The 18,834-nt window shown below is 45.5% G+C and overlaps 1 protein-coding gene across 1 annotated transcript in view; it reads right to left on the bottom strand.

The window, feature by feature from the left end:
* The window catches only part of LOC134097384 (nesprin-2), a 135,044-nt gene that overhangs the window by 107,464 nt on the left and 8,746 nt on the right, over nt 1–18,834 (bottom strand). Inside the window, exons 4-26 of the mRNA XM_062550267.1 lie at nt 16,980–17,041; nt 15,153–15,248; nt 14,624–14,701; nt 14,232–14,324; nt 12,560–12,771; nt 10,364–10,563; nt 9,849–9,949; nt 9,602–9,697; nt 9,097–9,210; nt 8,590–8,727; nt 7,993–8,157; nt 7,553–7,665; nt 7,084–7,252; nt 6,442–6,538; nt 5,850–6,046; nt 5,412–5,567; nt 4,876–5,013; nt 4,665–4,766; nt 4,124–4,300; nt 3,274–3,432; nt 1,561–2,427; nt 802–936; nt 129–272 (exon numbers count right to left, since the gene is read on the bottom strand). Coding sequence (XP_062406251.1) covers nt 129–272; nt 802–936; nt 1,561–2,427; nt 3,274–3,432; nt 4,124–4,300; nt 4,665–4,766; nt 4,876–5,013; nt 5,412–5,567; nt 5,850–6,046; nt 6,442–6,538; nt 7,084–7,252; nt 7,553–7,665; nt 7,993–8,157; nt 8,590–8,727; nt 9,097–9,210; nt 9,602–9,697; nt 9,849–9,949; nt 10,364–10,563; nt 12,560–12,771; nt 14,232–14,324; nt 14,624–14,701; nt 15,153–15,248; nt 16,980–17,041 — 3,809 coding nt within the window. The remainder of the gene's footprint in view (nt 1–128; nt 273–801; nt 937–1,560; nt 2,428–3,273; nt 3,433–4,123; nt 4,301–4,664; nt 4,767–4,875; nt 5,014–5,411; nt 5,568–5,849; nt 6,047–6,441; nt 6,539–7,083; nt 7,253–7,552; nt 7,666–7,992; nt 8,158–8,589; nt 8,728–9,096; nt 9,211–9,601; nt 9,698–9,848; nt 9,950–10,363; nt 10,564–12,559; nt 12,772–14,231; nt 14,325–14,623; nt 14,702–15,152; nt 15,249–16,979; nt 17,042–18,834) is intronic.

Raw genomic sequence — 18,834 nt, 5'->3', positions numbered from 1 at the left:
CATGTCCTGCTATTAACTATACATTACTATTACTAGACATGCATACCCCATAGTCTTGTTTTTACCATGCATTTATGCATGCATGCATGCAAGGTTGCCGTCGGTCAGCAAACGGTTTAGTAGGATACCTGTTCACTGCACACAGGCTGCAGCAGGCCTGGAGAAGATTGAGTGTGGGGCACGTGCCTAGGGACAGCCGGCCTAGCCGACAGTCCCCGCACAAGTTCACACCCCAAGTGTGGCAAAAAGGACGCTATCGCTAAGCATACACCCTAAACAGGCAACACACACACACACACACACACACACACAAAGAGTTTACCACACAGGTAGCAAAGGTGCATAATAAATGTCAACATGCAAGGTGATTGCAATTCTAATATCAATCTGTTACACATTCACAGAATTAATTTGAAATACATGCACTGCTATATTCCACTGTATTGCATCCTGACCAATGCAAGACCAGATAAATAGGCCATAATGCAAAGACCATAGGAAGAAAAGAACTCTACTAAAACCTACCTTTTGTCCTATCTATTGCTCATTCAGTTCTGTCATAACGGTCATTGAGTCTGCACAACTGGCCGTGGTAAGGTGATAAAGGTGAGCGTGCGAGGGACAGCGTCCAAAGTGATCACAACAACGGACTGATCCTCCCAATCCACTCACTCACGACACAAGCTTTCACTCACAACCCTGAGCTCTCATTGGCCGCTGTACGTGTCAAACAAACTAAAAGGGTTGCCCTGGCTGCTAATGCAAGGTGGGGGAGGGACTTGCAGAGTTACAGTATCTCACCTCCCATTGGCCACGCACTGACAGGGCTAGAAGCTCCATCTCTCTGAGCTGGACTTCGGAACAGAACCGACTCATGCCTTCGACACTCCCCAGAAACTCCTCCAGGAGAGCGGGCTTCAGGATCTTCATGGTGTCCTAAGAGATGGAGATATACAGTTAAACTGTCATTATGCTGAGTACTATGAATTCACTGGTACACAGTTCAAATGGTTACACTTACAGGAAAGGCACAAATACCTTCTTTTTTCTTCAATAAGATTCAAGATACATGCTTCAGAAATACATTACTACATCTTTACTACAACTACACCTAATACACACATTATAACCTGACAAACCTACGATTCAGTCAAATCTGCTGCTAATTTAAGAACATAATCACAGGCCAACACAGACCAGAAATGGCTGATGTTCCTATATGTGAAGAAAAATTCTGCACAAACTCTATACCTTCAAAATCACAGGGAGAAATTCAGGACATTCAGTTTTTATAGTTCTATGATGGAGTGAAAAGTACACCATCACATAATGGTGCTTGCTGTGTGTGTGTGTGTGTGTGTGTGTGTGTGTGTGTGTGCGTGTGTGTTTTTGCATTATTGCATGTCCTGTCTATTTTATTGGCGAGACCGAAGACAATTTCCATGCTTGACAAGACAATAAAGTATATTCTATGCTATGCTATGCTATGCAATGCTATGCAATGCTATGCCATGCTATGCCATGCTATGCAGTGCTACACTATTCTGATCACAGACAGACCTCCTTCTTCTTGCCCTGCTCCAGGGTAGCTGACAGGGTCTTGTTGCTGAAGATGACGATGGCCTCCTGGATGTGCTGCTGGAGCCGATGCTGGGCCCCGTCCAGCCTGCTCCGGGCCAGCGAGCGGGCCTTCAGGTACACCTCGTTCTGGCCCGGGGGTTTGGGGGGACCCGCTGCCTTACCCGGGCCTGGATTCGAGGCCCCCTTCGGCCTCTGCCGGGTGCGCGGGGTGCGGCCTCCCGTCTGAGGGCTCCGGGTTTGTGGAGGGGTGAGAGGCTGTGAGGAGTCTGGGGGTTCCTGGGGAGGAGATGTGCGCCTCCCTGCGGGGCTACTGGGTGGATGTTGGGGGTCGCTGACCACTGCTACTATGTCCTGAGACTGCTTTTTGGACTGAGCAAGTTGAGACTGCACCCTGGAACGAGTGTGAGCCTGGACCTCGCGGATCTCGCCCAAGGGAGTCCCCTCATCGTCCTCTGCGGGAATTTCAGGCAGGCTCTGAGCTTGAAGACGCTGGGGTTTCAGAGAGTGTTTAGCCAAAGTGCCATGCTGCTGCAGGTCTGACTGGCTCTGGGCCTGAAGAGGCTGGGCTTTTGGGGAGTGTTTAGCCAAAGTGCCATGCGGGAGATCTGGCTGACTCTGGGCCTGAAAACGCTGGGCTTTTGGGGAGTGTTTAGCCAAAGTGCCCTGCTGCAGGTCCGGCTGGCTCTGGGCCTGAAAAAGCTGGGTTGCTGGAGAGTGTTGATCAAAAGTGGCGTGCGGGAGGTCTGGCTGGCTCTGTGCCCGGATTATGACCTTAGGTGGGGGCTGACCCTTGGTGGCTCCCCCCTCCCTTTTCACATCCAGACGGCTGAGGATCCCCACTAACTCCTATTGGCAACACATTAAAAACATGACAATGGGCATCACATTGTGTATTGCAACATAATAAAGCACTATATAAATATATAATAAACAGTATACATATTGTATATAAATATATAATACCATAGACAGCATATAAGTATAAACTAAGATAATTATGACTAAGATATATTATCTTAGTTTATTATGCCATTAAGCTTCGCTTAGCCATGCGGTCAACACAACAGATTACACATGGACAGCATTCATTACATCAAATAGACTAAATACTGTGTACTAGAGCAGTGGTTCCCAACCTGGGGTCCGGGAACCCCACTAAGGGCTTTAAAGAGGAACTATGCAGGATTGGCGATTTCATCTCTGGTTTCGGTTTCGTTTTTCGTTTTCGCTCGTTTTATGCTTGCATTTTCTCTGCAGAGCTTCCCCGACAGCTTTAGCGTGTATATTTATACATGTATAGGCTATATTTAAATATATAAATTGCAAGCATGGTTCTTCGTCTCAGACTTCCAGATGTAAACAAGGAGCGATCGTCTCCTGCAGAAAGTTGCATAGGGTCTCTTTAAAACATATTTTTGCTTCACATTTAAATTCATGTAGCTATTTATCACCTCTGACCTCTGAACTTGCGTAAGCAACCTTCAGGTCGCACTAGGCCAGGCATTGGAAATTCATCCCGGACCCCGATTGTTGAATAAAACAATTATCTTGTCTTGTGTGTGTATGCGGGTAGGAGTTCGGTTAGGGGGGGCCCTGGCTTGTCTTAGACACAGGCAAGAGGGCCTTCAAGGAAAAAAAGGCTGGGAAACACTGTAATAGAGCAAGAGGACTCAATGGGCAAAACAGACCCACCTTGGTCTGTGCGGTGGCCTCCTTGACTCGGACCTGCAGGGTGGAGATGCTGAGGTAGGGCAGGCTGGAGCTCTGCTGGGCTGCGGTCAGTGAGGCCTGCAGCTCCTGCTCCTCAGCGACCAGCTGGGCCTCCAGCTGAAGGCCACGGGAGATCAGCGTCTAGCAGCAGCGAGCGGAGAAATGCACAGGCTAGGTTAGAATATGAATATGCAGAATAAAGAATATGCACATTATAATAGTTACATTTGCATTAAGCAAATTAGTAATACTATGATTATTATTGTTTTATATCTTCATATGTAGCCATTTTGTATTGTATTATTATTATTATCATTATTTTTGTTGTCATTATAGTACAATTACTTTGGCCAAGCACTTTAGGTGCGTTAACCATGGTGCGTCAAATGCACAAACTGACTATAACTATGCTTTCAGAGCATTTTAGCAGGTGTGTTGCTGTTGTGGGAGATCTAGAAAATGTCTGCGCCTTGAAGTTATGAGAAGTTTTTGAAATCTATTTTATAAATGTCGCAATGTTGTATTTTCAAATCTTGAACAAACTGCCCACACCTGAATTCCAACACAGCTCCCTGAGAACTCAAACCCTGTAACTATTTAAATATTAGCTACTGTACACTGTAGCCTATGGGTAGATTAAAGCATTACAGCCTGTATTCTGGCTCTCATTACATTATTACACTACATTAACAGACAATTTGTCCAAAGTGACTTAAATATTTCAACTTTATTACAAAGGGATTACATCGTCATTGCATTGTCCCCGGAGCAACTTGGGGTCAAGTGCCTTGCTCAAGGGCACGGCGGTGGAAGCCGGGAATTGAACTCTCACTTTAACTCTGGGGCGAAGGCCTGGATGTCCGCGGCGCTCCCACTCCCTGAGGGTGTCCAGGGCCTCGGAGACCTCGGTGCTCCAGTGGACCAGCTCCGCCATGCGGCCCTCCAGCAGGGAGGCGCCCCGCTGCACCCCCTCACACACCTGCTGCACCTGCCCCAGAGACTCACGCAGCTGAAAGGACACACACGCACACACACACACACACACACACATGCACACATACACACATACACATTACAAACAAGAACATACACACACACAATACCAATGACATACACACACACACACACACACACACATACACACACACACAGACACACAGTCACACACACACACACACACACGTGCACACACACACACACACACACACACACACACACACACATACACACACACTCACACACACAGACACACACACACACACAAAGGAGGAAGAACACATTTAGTTTCAAATACTGAGAGCATGTATTGAATAAGAAAAAAAACACATGTCATCCATATTGTGTAATTGTGGACAGTGGCCCTAATCTATCACCTTAGGAAGAGTTTCTTTCAAATTCTCCAGAGTCTCTGCGGAACAATCTGGGGACGTGGCCAAAGTGTCCAGATCCACTTCTGCAATCTTCTTAACCATTACCTAAATAACACAGACACAGCTCAACTAAACATTGCTTTATTTTAATGTTTAATAAACACCTTGCCTCCTGGTCTATATACACAGCACCACAGACTGACGAGTGTGTTACCTGCAGCCTCTTCCTGTAGGTGCGCAGGGCTCCAGAGGACACCTCCACAGGCTCCCTGGCCATCCAGCCCGCCTCCTCCACCAGCACCTGCGCCGCCTGGGCACACGCAGGGACCGAGGGGGCAGCAGCGGACACAGCCTGGGGGGGGGGACGTACAGTACCAGGTGTTCATACTGAGATTTTCATGCTTATACTGGTCTTTTTTATGAGATCCATGAGGCTAATACTAACGATTATGAAAGTGAAAATGGATGAGGTCTTGGATAACAGGTATGATAGCATTATATTAATATGTGTACCTTGTATATATATGCTGTTATATTTCTGTCTGTATTTTTCTGAAAAATAATTTACAAGCTAGTGATAAATTTGGGTAAAAATGGTGGTTGTGGTCTTTTAAGGTGAACAGAGGTGAATTTAGTTCCTCTCTTTCGAGAACTTCTGGCTGGGAGGACATTCTATTTAGTGTACTGTACTGTACTGTACTGTACTGTACTGTACTGCATGTCTAGCTTTTTGTGTGTAAGTTGACTCACAAATCTTGTGCGTTTGACAAAATCAGCCCACTGCTTGTTGAGTTTGCACAGCTCGTTGGCCAGGGCAAAGCTGGTGGGGCCATCCGTTGACTCAATCAGGAAGTTGCCCACCTCGTTTAGGTGGGCGTGACGACTGATCCACTCACGCAGGCTGTCCTGATGTACCATAGAAAACCACACAAAACCAACACAACACCAAAATTACCTCAATATGTAATTCTTCCCCCTATTGCCTTTTGGATTTCGTAGAATGTTGTACATTTGAGGCATTCGCTTACAACAAGAAATATTTTCTTATGTATTTATTTATTTTATTTATTTATTTGTGAAGATGAATGGACACTTGATCACATTGAATTTCAATGCTTATAAATGCTTATTTAGGAGTACATGACAATAAACTGTGAACCAACATACACAACCATAACACGCGCTAACCTCCTTCACTGTGGCGTCCGTGGCCTCGGTCTGCTGCCCGAGCCACACCTGCATGGCGAAGAGCAGGTCCCTGTAGGACTCCCAGGCGGCCAGCACCCGTCCCATGGTGCCCCGCGCCGCCATCACGCCCTCGGCATTGGTGCCCGCCTCCGCCTCCACCTCCCGCACCTGTCTGCTGACCATCTGGGCATCGTCCGCTACGGACACGAGGAGAGACGGCAGAGAGACCATTTCACATTTACGTGTATTCATTTAGCAGACGCTTTCATTTAAAACGACTTACAACGATGAGGAATAACAATCAAGCTACACTGCAGAGGAGACCTTGAGTAACAATCAATACTACTGCAATAAAGAGTACTACTAGAAGATGAGAGTGCAGAAGTGCTAGTCAAAGTGCCATTGAAAGAGATAGTGGTGGAAGAGGAAGGAGATAGTGGTGGAAGAGGAGGGAGAGAGTGGTGGAAGAGGAGGGAGAAGGAAAGAAAGGAAAGAGGAAGGGAAGAACATTTTAAGATGCTGTACAGATTAATCTGTTGTTCTGCTGTTGATGTGTCCACTAACACCCATTACAATTCTAACTTTCACCCACCGAGAGCTGCTTTGCTTGTGTAGGTGCTGGCTGTCTGCTTCAGTTTATGGATTGCAGCCATCAACAGGGACACCAGACACTGTTTATCCACAATCTCCTGCAATACGAGAACAGTTCAGACACATTAGTACACTCTCAATATAACTGCAAATGAGTATTTTCCAGCATTTGGCTTGTGACTGGTCCTGAATTCCTAACCCTGGTAGTCAGGCACTATTCTACTGTCTTTACTGTGATTACCATACATACAGTAACAGGCAGCAATCAAAGGCAACAATTGAGGGCTAGTGAACAAGTCCATAAACACATTGCATTTCAAAATGGATTACTGCACGTGGCACCTCATCAGGTTAATCGGCATGGCAGATGCAGATTGATCCAGAGATTAGACATCCAACAAAAACACACAAAATCTGCACATTCAAAGCCATGCTCGTCATCAGACACCTGATCTGATGAGGAGCATGTTGGCTGCCCATGTTACCCTTTGGTGTGAATAAAACAATATCGTCTTGTTTTGCATTAGGCTAGCTACAGGCTAACTGGGTGGCTAACAAGCTAATTTCCTGTGGTGTATTCCTTTACTAAGGGCAGAACAGACCACAGGCAGGTTTGCCAGGTCTATCCAACTGGTCCACTCACGTGCCAGTCCTGCAGGAGGGAGCGCACTGCATCCTGGGAGCTGTACGGCCCTCTCCAGGCCTTCAGCCTGCTGTTGAGCTGGCCTAGCAGCTCTGAGACCGTGTGCCGCTGCTCGCGGTACTCCAGCTTGATGCCGTAGTACTTCGCCGTCACTCGGGCACTGGTGAACCTGTGGGGAGAGAAACGGCAAGATCGTGGTTACAAAACCGTGGCGGTCCGTCAGTACACTTGCACTAATGTCAGTACACTAATGCAGTGCCCTGGGTGCTTATTTGTGGAGTCCTCCATCCTGTTATGAAGGACACAGCTGAAATGTGCTCATTGATGTCGTTCATGTTCAATCTAACAGAAATCATTCACAGAACCTTCACCTCATTCATGCTGTAAGTTATGTCAAGATCAATGGTGCATCTTTTAGATTCACATTTCAAGCCTCAGCTATTGCAGTGAAGTGGAGACGTTCACCAACCGTCTCTTGAGCTCGTCCAGCTTGTCCGGGGGCACCCACGTGGTCTCGTTGGGGCTGACGTTGGAGAACACATGCAGAGTGTTCAGATGGAGACCCATGTCCTGAACAAGCACCTGCAGGAGAAGCCAGAACAGCAATAATGATGAGAGACAGCTCGTGTTTTAGAGGGAGTTTTTTTTAATTGATTTAAAAGGGTAAGGTTTGAGTTAAAGAAGAGAGAGCAAAAATGAGAAACTCCCAAACACTTCAAAGATTCCTACACAGGCATAATAGAACAACCTTGAAATGAATTGAATTGACAAAAAGAAACAGAGAGGGAGAACAGAAGAGAGAGAGAAAGAGAGAATGAGAGAGAGAGAGAGGAGCTGAGTGAAAGTGAGAGCAGGATAGAGAGAGAAAGAGAGAGAGAGAGAGAAGAAAGATAGAGGGTGATGAGTTACCTTGAGCTGCTCCTGTTTCTCTCTGGCCTCCCGGGCGGCGTGGGCGTGGTCTTTTGCGACCCCTCCCTCTTCCACTAGGACCGCCTCCACACGCTGAAGCCACACCCCCAGGGTGTCCAGGGGAGCGGGCAAGCACACGTCCAGCTCAGTGTTATACTGCTGCAGCTGCAGGAGACACAGCATACAGACTACAGTTACACTCACACACTCACACACACACTCACACACACACACATACACACACACAAACACACACACGCATACACATGTGAGCACGCACACACACGCACACACACACACACACACACACACACTGCCCCCAAAAAGCCTGAGTATACAGATGAGCCAGCAAACTGTTATGCACCTCTACACACTCACTCATACACACACTCAAACACACACACACACACACACACACACACACACGCACACACATAGCCACCGGACAAACAACTGTGACAAAGAAAGCAGCCAGCCACATAATCTGCAGTCTGTCGCCCCTGACCATTCTGACAGTCCATAGCATTTGCATAAACTCTATAGATTCCAAATGCATCTCAATCTATAGAATCTATAGATCTCAAACGTGTCACGCACCTTCTGCTCCAGGGTGGTCCAGGCCTGGCGCAGGGCGATCTGCTCTCGGCTGGGTTTGGGGCTGCGCTTCATGGCACTCAGCAGGGGGATCACCGGCCGCCGCTGCTCATAGAACGACGAAATGAACGCCTGGAAGGCCTGCGGACATGGAGGTACACAGACACACACACACACACACACACACACACACAACACAGCACGACACACGACACAAAACATAATACAAGACCGGGTTAATCATAAAGGACATTCTATTTTAGATTTAAGCAATATGACATGAGTGGGAGTGGCTTTGGTAGCAGATCTCGTCATGGCGGTAGTCATAGACACGAGACTGAATGGAATACCTCAATGCCTCGATAGATAGTTTGACTAGACTTAACTGGCATATAACATAGATTCATGAACATGAGTGCTAACTGGATAGGTTTGTTATGGTAGACAATGCTATGAACTAAATATCAGCAGAGCCTGTAGGCAACCTGTAGGTAAATGGCCTGAACATACCTGGTACCTTTCTGCATATCCTGCACCTTCAGTAGAGGACCACACCTCCTCTAACTCCTCATAGGCTTTCTGCAGCCAGCAGGCCATCTCTCGAGCCTTCTGACTGGGCGAAGCCTGGGAATCAGAGAGGAGAACAAACTAATTCAACATATCATTAACACATATATAGTCTTTTATTCATCAGTATTCTCTATCTTACCTTCACTCTAAAGTTATCCAAACTGCACGTCAAGCATGTTCAAACAATGCAGTTCACAATCAAACCACACAAAATGCACTTACAAGGCACTTTCTTTGATTAACAATGTCAACATTATACAGCTATTAGTTTTTTTTAACAAAGGAGGAACACAGAAGTAGCAGGTTATCAAGTCTGTCACAGCAAAATGTTAAATACACAAAAGATGAGTTTGTTGTGAGTTTGTTTGATTGCTGCGCCAGCACGCAGTTCCCAGACCAGTTGCTGGAGGTGAGCGAACGACAAAGGGCCGTGTTCTGACTGTACCTGGTGCAGGGGGGAGGCCGTGACGGCCGGCGTGAAATAGGAAGGCAGGTTGACAGGAGAGAGAGGGAGACACGAGGGAGAGGGTGCAGTGGGCAGCTACACCCAGCAGAGGGCGCCAGTGAGACACACAAGAGGGATAGAAGGAACCAAAGTGAAAATGAGGGCAAAAAAAAACACAGCCGGAAGAAGACAGGTGGAAAAAAGATGACCTGAGTGCAGAGGAGAGTGACCATGGCAGGAGGCTTACCTGGATGTCGTCATCAGGTGAGGGCATGTCGTTGGAGTACTGCAGAAACTGGGCTACATAGGTCATGATGGACTTCTCATCAGGGTCACTCACATCAATGTCTGAGGAAGGTCAAACCCAATGAGAACCGCTGTAATGTTGAGGGTGTCAACCCTGCTTTATTGCAGAAAGCAAAGGACAGGTCTACTGACCTTCCCACCATGACTATACTGGTGCATGCTCAGCACCTCACTTCATCACAATCATCAAACAGTCTTATTCATCATCATCATCATCATCATCATCATGTTTATGGTGTGTGTGTGTGTGTGTGTGTGTGTGTGTGTGTGTGTGTGTGTGTGTGTGTGTGTGTGTGTGTGTGTGTGTGTGTGTGTGTGTGAGAGTGTGTGTGTGTGTGTGTGTGTGCGGGGGGCGAGGGGTGATGGATGGATGGAGAGAGGTGCATTGTCTGGTTGATTGATGATACTGGAGGTACAGTAGGGGTTACATATCTCACGCCCCGTGCAGTCACCCACCCTCTGGCTCCAGCAGGCGGGGGATGTGGAGCTCCTGCTCGGCCAGGCGGAAGGCCTCCTCCAGGTTCTGGAGGGAGCTGCGGCTCTGGGCCCGCGGCAGGTCCACCAGGTCGGGCCGCAGGGCGCACAGGATGGCCAGGAAGGCCATGCCGCTCCTCCAGCTGGACTTGAAGTCCTTCACACTGATGGAGCAGCCGACCCTGAGGAGAACAGGAGACAGAGAGAGAGGAAGGGAGAGAGAGAGAGAGAGAGAGAGAGAGAGAAAGAGGGAGAGGCAATACATATTTTGGTTAACTTTAAGCCTGGGAGAAGACCTCTTGGAAAAGGAGAAAGAGAGAGAAAGTGCTGAGAGATGAGTGAAAAGAGAGGAGAGAGCTAGAGGAATGAAATGAAATGGACAGTCAATTCATGAATAAAAGACCAAAAATGAATGACCGAATGAACAAATGTTTTAGCAAAGTGATGACTAATCGTGAATATATGAATGAACGAGTGGGCGAATAAATGAATTACAGTTTTTCACAGTTGCTCAAACACTAAACCCCATTCTCTGAATCAAATTATCTAATGCCTGAACACATTTATTGAATTATTCCCTTTTTTGGCAAAACCATAGACTACTTTAACCCACTTTCACCCATTTTACCAAACTCATTAACCCTTTTGCAAAACTGTGAACACATTGTGCATTCTGATGCACTTCTTAATTATATTGATAACCAAACAACGCAGAAGTTGAACACAATTAGTGCACAGTTGTCTCCATTTGAACACTACCACTCAAAATTGATAACACTTCTGTCTAATGATGTGACAACCAATATAAGTCAGTTCAGAGTTGACAGAGACGCAGGGGACAACAAGTGTGTGTTACAGTAGAAGTGGGGTACAAGGAAGAGGAGGGTGCAGGTAGGAGGAAGAGGATGAAGAGAAAGACAGAGAGTCCCAAGAGTTGCAATACTGTAAATGATGATATTTGGGCAACAATCATTGACCATGTTCTGGTTCATGGAATGACAATGAGAGAAGCAGGACTTCATGGTCCAACCCAACATCAGTGGTTTCTCTGTGGCGTCAATACATGTAATCCAAAGATTCAGACTACAGAAGAGAAATAGCGCAAATGTCCATTATCATACAGTACAGTAATCACTGAACATCCACTGTTACTGCACACTTACTTCCCTTTGAGCTCAACTCTGAGAGAGTGAAAGAGCTGAGTTATCAGTATGTCCAAGAAAGTCTAAATTTAGGCACAATACAATATTACAGTATTGCATACTTACAGTACTATCAGAGTCTGTGGCATCACAGTACAAATCATATTCAGTACAGTATTGGCCTGTCTTTCTGTTTACTTACAAAACTATTGATTTATATCTTCATATAGGCTAGAGGATATGAGTAGAGAGTGATATAAGTCCTATTCTTTATTTTCATTGTGATATTTTATTTTTCAAATTAGAATGAATACAATTCCTCCAGGAGCCATAAACCCTGCCCTGAAAACTGTGCCTTCCATTGTTTGGTGTATTGTCTTATCACTGTTCTGCAGGAGTGTAATTTTGCCTGATGTGTTCAATGATTTGAGACCATTAGTTAGTTTTGAGCAAAGTTAAAAGTGTTTTGAAGTGATTGTTCAGTTTTGCAATAAGATTGAAGGGTTTTGAGAATGTAGTTTGAGAAATGAGTTTTGTGTTCACAGTTTTGAGAAAAAGGTAAAGAGTTCTGAAAAAGGTGTTCTAGCAATTGTGAAAAACTGTAACTAATGACTCGATGGATACGTGTCACAAGTGAGTGAGTGAGTGAGTGAGCGGGCAAGTGAGTGAGTGAGTCAATGAATGAGTGAGTGAGTGAGTGAGTGAGTGGGTGGGTGGGTGGGTGGGTGGGTGAGTGAGTGAGTGAGTGAGTGAGTGAGTGAGTGAGTATGTGAGTGAATGAGTGAGTGAGTGAGTGAGTGAGTGAGTGAGTGAGTGGGTGAGTGGGTGAGTGAGTGAGTGAGTGAGTGAATGAGTGAGTGAGTGAGTGAGTGAGTGAGTGAGTGAGTGAGTGAGTGAATGAATGAGTGTATGAATGAATGAATGAATGAGCGAATGAGTGAATGAATGAATGAATGAATGAGTGAATGAGTGAGTGACTGAGCGAATGAGCGAATGAGTGAGTTGATGAATGGCGGAGTGTCCCGTGCAGACTGACTTGTGGCACTGGTCCCTGACCCAGAGCAGCAGGGCCTTCTTGGCGGAGAGGCGGAAGCGGGCGTGCAGCGGGGAGCTCCGTCCACGGGGCACCGGACTGCCCCCCGGCACCGGGCTGCTGCAGGCCGAGCCGGGCAGAGAGTCCAGGCTGGCCAGGGACTCCAGGGACGACTGCCTGGAGCCGAACGACAGCGTGCTGGCCAGTTCCTCGATCTAAGGACGGACAGAGACACAGGCAGAGTACTGTACAACAGTGGGTGCTAAGTACAGTAGATGCTTAGTTTTAACTTATCATATCTGGCCAGCTCCTCCATCTGAGGGACAGACACACAGAATACAGTATGAAGTACATACTACAAGTATAAGTGCATATTTAAGGACAAGTATACTGTATGCTTACAGTAGTATTAGCAAATTATGTCTGGCCAGCTCCTCAAGCACAACGCAGACGTTTACCTATTTATGTGACATATTTATCTATCTAACTAGTTTACTCTATATTGTTGCATTTATCATCATTTTGATTTTATTATTTCTACTACATGGGTCACGAAAATGCGTCGCCATCTGGTTGTTTTACAGAATAACAATAGTGAAAGTGTTGCTCAGCAACCACTGAGGCTACTAAGATAAAGAGACTAAGAGTGTTCAAAAGTGTCATGATCATGTTTTAACAATGGAACATACAGTACGTGCCTGAAGTAGGACACTGAGTTACAAAAATGTGCATGTAACAGCTAAATATCTCCAGCACAAAAGATTTTATCATACATATCTCAAAATCATCATCTTAATAAATAGTCTTATATTAGATCATATATAATATTAGCCTGGCAAGCCAAACTATTTTGGCAGCTAGGGTGCATCTAGATTTCTAGGCTAATATAATATCTAACATTTCTACAATTACCTTGTGATATTCATGATTTACTCTCACTAAGGCTGAGTACTCTTATTCATTGTCATTGCTCTAATCATCTCGTGACATTGACCCAAGAGATTAACATAATATCTTTTTTTTTTCAATCAGCCAAATGTCAAATGTAGGTCAGAATAAGACAAAGGAAGACAGAGACAAAGACAGACATAGAAAAATAGAGGACGAGAAACTGCATTAAAACCCATTGTCATAGCTCTCACTGCATTCCTGCTATTGTTACTGTCACTTGTCTTGGGTGAATAGACACACATTTTCCCAGAGAATCATCGGCGAAACTACATTGACAGCCTCAGGACGTATCATCTGAGACATTTAGAAACTTCTAGAAATTGATACAGGACAATAATAAAGAACACATTAAAAAAAAAATCATACAAAAGAAATCTCTGCTCCCCTACAGAATATAACAGTCTCCTTTGAGCTGCCTAATTCCATTCCGACCCGTTTGCCAAGTTTCAACAGTAATCCTTTGGGGGGAAACACAAACTCCAATCAAACACAGGAGCCCAGGATGGTGACTCAGCATACTCAGCTAAGTATGGAAGAGGAATATGGGGAAACTGAATTACTTTTTTTCTGCTGTGAACTGGTTTGAATGATATGCGACTTGCAACATGAACTAAACTGCATATGTTATAATTGGCGACCAGATCTGACCAGTACAGAACCAAATAAAGACGACAGCACATATCAACACTGCATTGATGCTTTCACCTTGTTTCAAGCTACTTACGTGACAGTGTAATATAATAGTCCAGATGAGACCGAGCACAATGGACGGTCTGCCCTCAATAAGATCGGGGATGTTGATGTTCACCAGCTTGACCTGAATATAAAGGAGGGTGGCAGGGTGAAGGAAAACATGTCACAAACAATTCAGCCCCTGAACTGGGCATGAGTTCTGTATTTGTTTCTGACTTAGCCTGGAGATGGGCCGTGAGGTAACATGTAAGATTATTTTGACATAAAGTACACTGACACAAGTGCATAAAGTATGTACTGCACCATGCAAGATTACTTTAAAACAAACCATACTAACCCTATGCTTGCATCTGCCTTGAACCCCAGAGGTGAACCCAAACTGTTTTAACATAAGAAGTATTTTATTGATTTTGTGTGTCTTACCGATTTAGTCTTTAAGAACTTCAATGCTGTCTCAATGTTTCCTCTGTGTTGAAAAACACCATGGCCCCTCTCTCGTTTCTGTGTAGAAAAACAAAGTCAAATCAAGAAAGAGATCTGCAACCACTAACAACACCACCACCACCAACAAGTGTGTGTTTGTGTTTGTAAAGTGAAACAGAGAAACAGAGAGAGAGAGAGAGAGAGAGAGAGAGAGAGAGAGAGAGAGGTACAGTCAGCGTTATAATGTTATCATAGAAGTCTTTTTAGAAACAGAAACCAACGCACAGCATTTAAAACAACGCACAGCATTATATTAAAACAATGTTTCGGCCTGAAGCCTGGTTCAAGCTTTGCAAAACTTGACAAAGGCTTTAGGCCAAAATGTTGTTTTAATAAATTACTGGCATCGGAGAAAGAGTGTGCAGTCTCCTTCAGTTCATCTAGGATCATAGAAGAAGTGGCATTAGTTTGTACAGCTTGGGCCTTTTTTGGACAGCGGTGAGTTTTGGTCCCAAGGATTCTGACTCACCATCCGCTGACCGCTCATCACCTCCAGGAGGTCCAGGAGCCGCATGCCGTCCTGCAGGTCTGTGAACAGGTCCTGGACCACGGTGGGTGGTGTCCTCTGGAGAGGACCAAAGAGGAAACGAACACAACAACCAATCACATACTGAACAAAAGGCCAAAGGCACTGCTAACTGGGATATTCAAGACCTCCTTTATCATGTGGAGAAATTTTAAATGTTAAATTAAGGGGTTATTTTAACAGTAACTCGCAAGGGCCTAAGAAAAACTAACTCCCGAGGTAGGCTATGGTTACTTATGTCCCTTTGTTTTAGGGTGCTGAAGTTGAGCTAAGGTATCTGGCTTTGTTTAGCCGCTCGCTAAAGGGAAGATACTTTAGCTTACTGCTTAAGATCTTTTGCCTTTATAGGGAGGTCCTGCTATTGTAAAAAACACAATAGTTATTTAGAAGCAAAAAGGTATATTGCTAAAACATGCTTTTCATGGAGTAGATGCACCTCTTGGATGCTGAACATAATATCCATTCCAAAACAGAGACGTACGGCAATGTTTTCTGCTCTTAAAACTAATCCAAGTGACATTCATCAATAGACAACCTTTTGTATTGAAATTGCCTAGTAAGTCAAATGGGTTCGTTTGACTAAATACCCCTCACAGGAACAGTGGCCATGGCAGAGGTTGGTTCAAATCTTCCCACAATGAAATATCTGTGTTCATTTCCTAATGACAACCTCTCACCCTCCTCTCTCCTCACCGGGTGGGTACACTAAAGGGATAAACGCCTGCAGCTCAACACAGGTTAGCACGTCTGTGAGGGGGGCGTGAAGTCGGCCTGATTTGAAAGGGGTGTGGATGGAGGTGGAAGGGCACTGATGGCTCAGGTTGCACCCCCCCCCCCCCACACACACACACACACACACACACACACACACCCAGCAGAGTGTTCTTCGGCCTGCCTACTATAAATACTGCCCCTCCAGTGCCTCTAGTCGTCATACCCACTGGGGCGCGGTGCCAGGGGGTATAAAGAACTGCGTCTCCCAGGCTCGGGAATGGCTAGTGTGAGTCAGCTCCTCTGTGCCTCTCTCAGACGCTACATCAGGACAGGTTTGCTTTATGTGACACAGAGACCCCGGGGGGTGTGGGGGGGGGGCTGTCGGGGGGAGTTCCGAGTGAGGTGTGTTGTGCTATTGAATGGCAGTGTGATGCTATAAGCACATGTGAGAGAGCAAACGGGGGAAATGACTTGAGATTTTCTTCTGTAAGCTGGTTTTATAGACAGAACTGGCAGCAGTGGTAGTACAGTGGCAAAGAAACTTGACTAGCATGCAGTAGTCAAAAAAGTCATGCATACGATTCCCAGCTGCCCGCATTGGACCCTTCAAATGGTATCTGTCACTCGCTTTGGATAAAACATCAGCTAAATGCATGAATAAATGAATAATTAATATAACAGCAGTGATTAAGAACTATGAACTGCCTGTACAGTATGAACATATACTGTTGATCTAACCAAAACAACAACATTATTAAGACTATATTTACTAATACTTGATCATGTCATCTACAACATCAACGATCCAATGACCTCTCACCTTGATTCACACTCTCTCATCTTTCACACACCTGCATTCACACATGCATGCAGGCAGGCAGGCACGCATGCACTTACTCACTCACTCAGTCACACACACACACACTTTAGACGCACACACACACACACACACACACACACACACACACACACACACACACACAGACTTGCTCGCACACGCACACGCACACACGCACACACACACACAGGTCTCTGTTGGGGGTACATCTCACATACCTTGGAAAGCTGGGCATTGATCCAGTTGGTGAAGGTCCTCTTCTGGATCTGTTCCTGTTCCACTGTGGATGGACAGAAAAACACATGTTTGTACAAGGCTGGATCTGACCACAACGTAGTCAACTGCTGCCATGCAGTCGGCTATTGCTACCCAAAGTTAGGTTCACTTTTAAGTGAGAAAACCAAAAGCACAAGTAGGTATTCAGTTATATATCACAAGGAGTGCTGTGATGTTAGTGACAACAGTTTTTGATACCGCCCATAAACAGCCTTGTCCTTTCAAACTTCCATTCTCATAAAACACGGGTCACCCAATCAGCAACGGCTTCTGTCATTCATAACTATAACTTCATGTTCTGCACCAAAGAAAGATCACCCGTGACCACCCAGATCAACTTACCCGAGTCTGTGCAGCACATAGTCCCTGTTTTAAAAGAGGCTCTCTGAAACTCCATTTCTTTTTGGTGCCACCCTTGCCTGAAAATCACCACAAATATGCCCCCTGGTAGCCCTTCACTAGGTAGCCCTGGTGTACCCCCCCGTCCGAGCGATGCCCCCCCCACCCCCCACCCCTTGCCTGCCGGACTCTGGGGACACGTGGGAGCTGAGCGTCAGCAGGACAGGGACCCTACGTGTGCTTCATCTGAGACCGCTGGCGTCGACGCCCGGCCGCGCTATTAAAAGGATAGTGGGTGCTGGCTCTTGCAGGACGCTAATTTAATTCCACTCCTCTGTGGGACTCAAGCGGACTCCAGAGGACTGCAGAGGGGCCATGCATAGAGCACACAGAGCACAGAGAGAGAGAGAGAGAGAGATAGAAAGAGAGAGAGAGAAAGAGAGAGAGAGAGAGAGAGAGAGAGAGAGATTTTTTGAGATTTTAAAATATTCTTTATTGGTCTACAAAACCAATAGCAAACAAACCAACAGCAAATTCATACAGTTAGCATTTTATACAGAAAAAACTCTAAATTAAGAATGGATCAAAAGGGGAAAAAATTAAGAGAGAGAGAGAGAGAGAGAGAGAGAGAGAGAGAGAGAGAGAGAGAGAGAGAGAGTGAGAGAGAGAGAGAGGGGTAAGGGGTGCAATGGAGTCCATTATTTAGCTTACAGCTGCACTATTTGGGGAAAACATCTAATTGCTATGTGACCAGCACAATTAATTGCAGCCTCTGTGATTTGGTAATTGCTTTAGTTCAAAATAGTGCAATTCTGATTAAAAGTCAATTAATGGTGCAGCCAAATATAGGTGCATTCATGTGTATCATGTGGGATATATGGTAGGTTCCTTGCCATGTTTTTTTTTATATTTTGAACTCATCAGCCAATCATATGCATCCATCACTTCTAAAGTAAGTAAAAAAGTATACTCTTTTGATCCCGTGAGGGAAATGTGGTCTCTGCATTTATCCCAATCCATGAATTAGTGGACACACACAGCACACAGTGAACACACAGTGAGTTTGGACTGAGTGAGTGTAAAAATCTGAGTCTTCCAAGCACACAAACACAAATGGACACCTAGAGGACATTTAGAATAAAATAACTGAATTTGACTAAAACAAATGTGATTGTTTTGTAAACAAAGACTACAACTTTAAGGTGTGAATGCCCAATGCATGTGGAGTACTTTGCATGGTTCAGCACTTTGCCTCTAAAAGTGCTGATCAGGGAGAGTGGTGGTTATAGGGGCCCATAGGCTACTAAACCAGACCCATGCAGGAAGTTCTAATGACAGAAGACTTGGCCTCTCGTCATGGAAACAGTGACATCACAGCACAGAGAAGTCCGTTGCTGCCTTGGCCGTACGGTTGATGTCAAAGACTATAATTTCTCTCATGATGAAAGTGGACAGGCA

The sequence above is a fragment of the Sardina pilchardus genome, chromosome 12 (genome assembly GCF_963854185.1).
Source record: "Sardina pilchardus chromosome 12, fSarPil1.1, whole genome shotgun sequence".
Taxonomy (NCBI): domain Eukaryota; kingdom Metazoa; phylum Chordata; class Actinopteri; order Clupeiformes; family Clupeidae; genus Sardina; species Sardina pilchardus.
The sequence above is the reverse complement of the archived record's forward strand: the minus strand, read 5'-3'. Positions and strand labels throughout refer to the sequence as shown.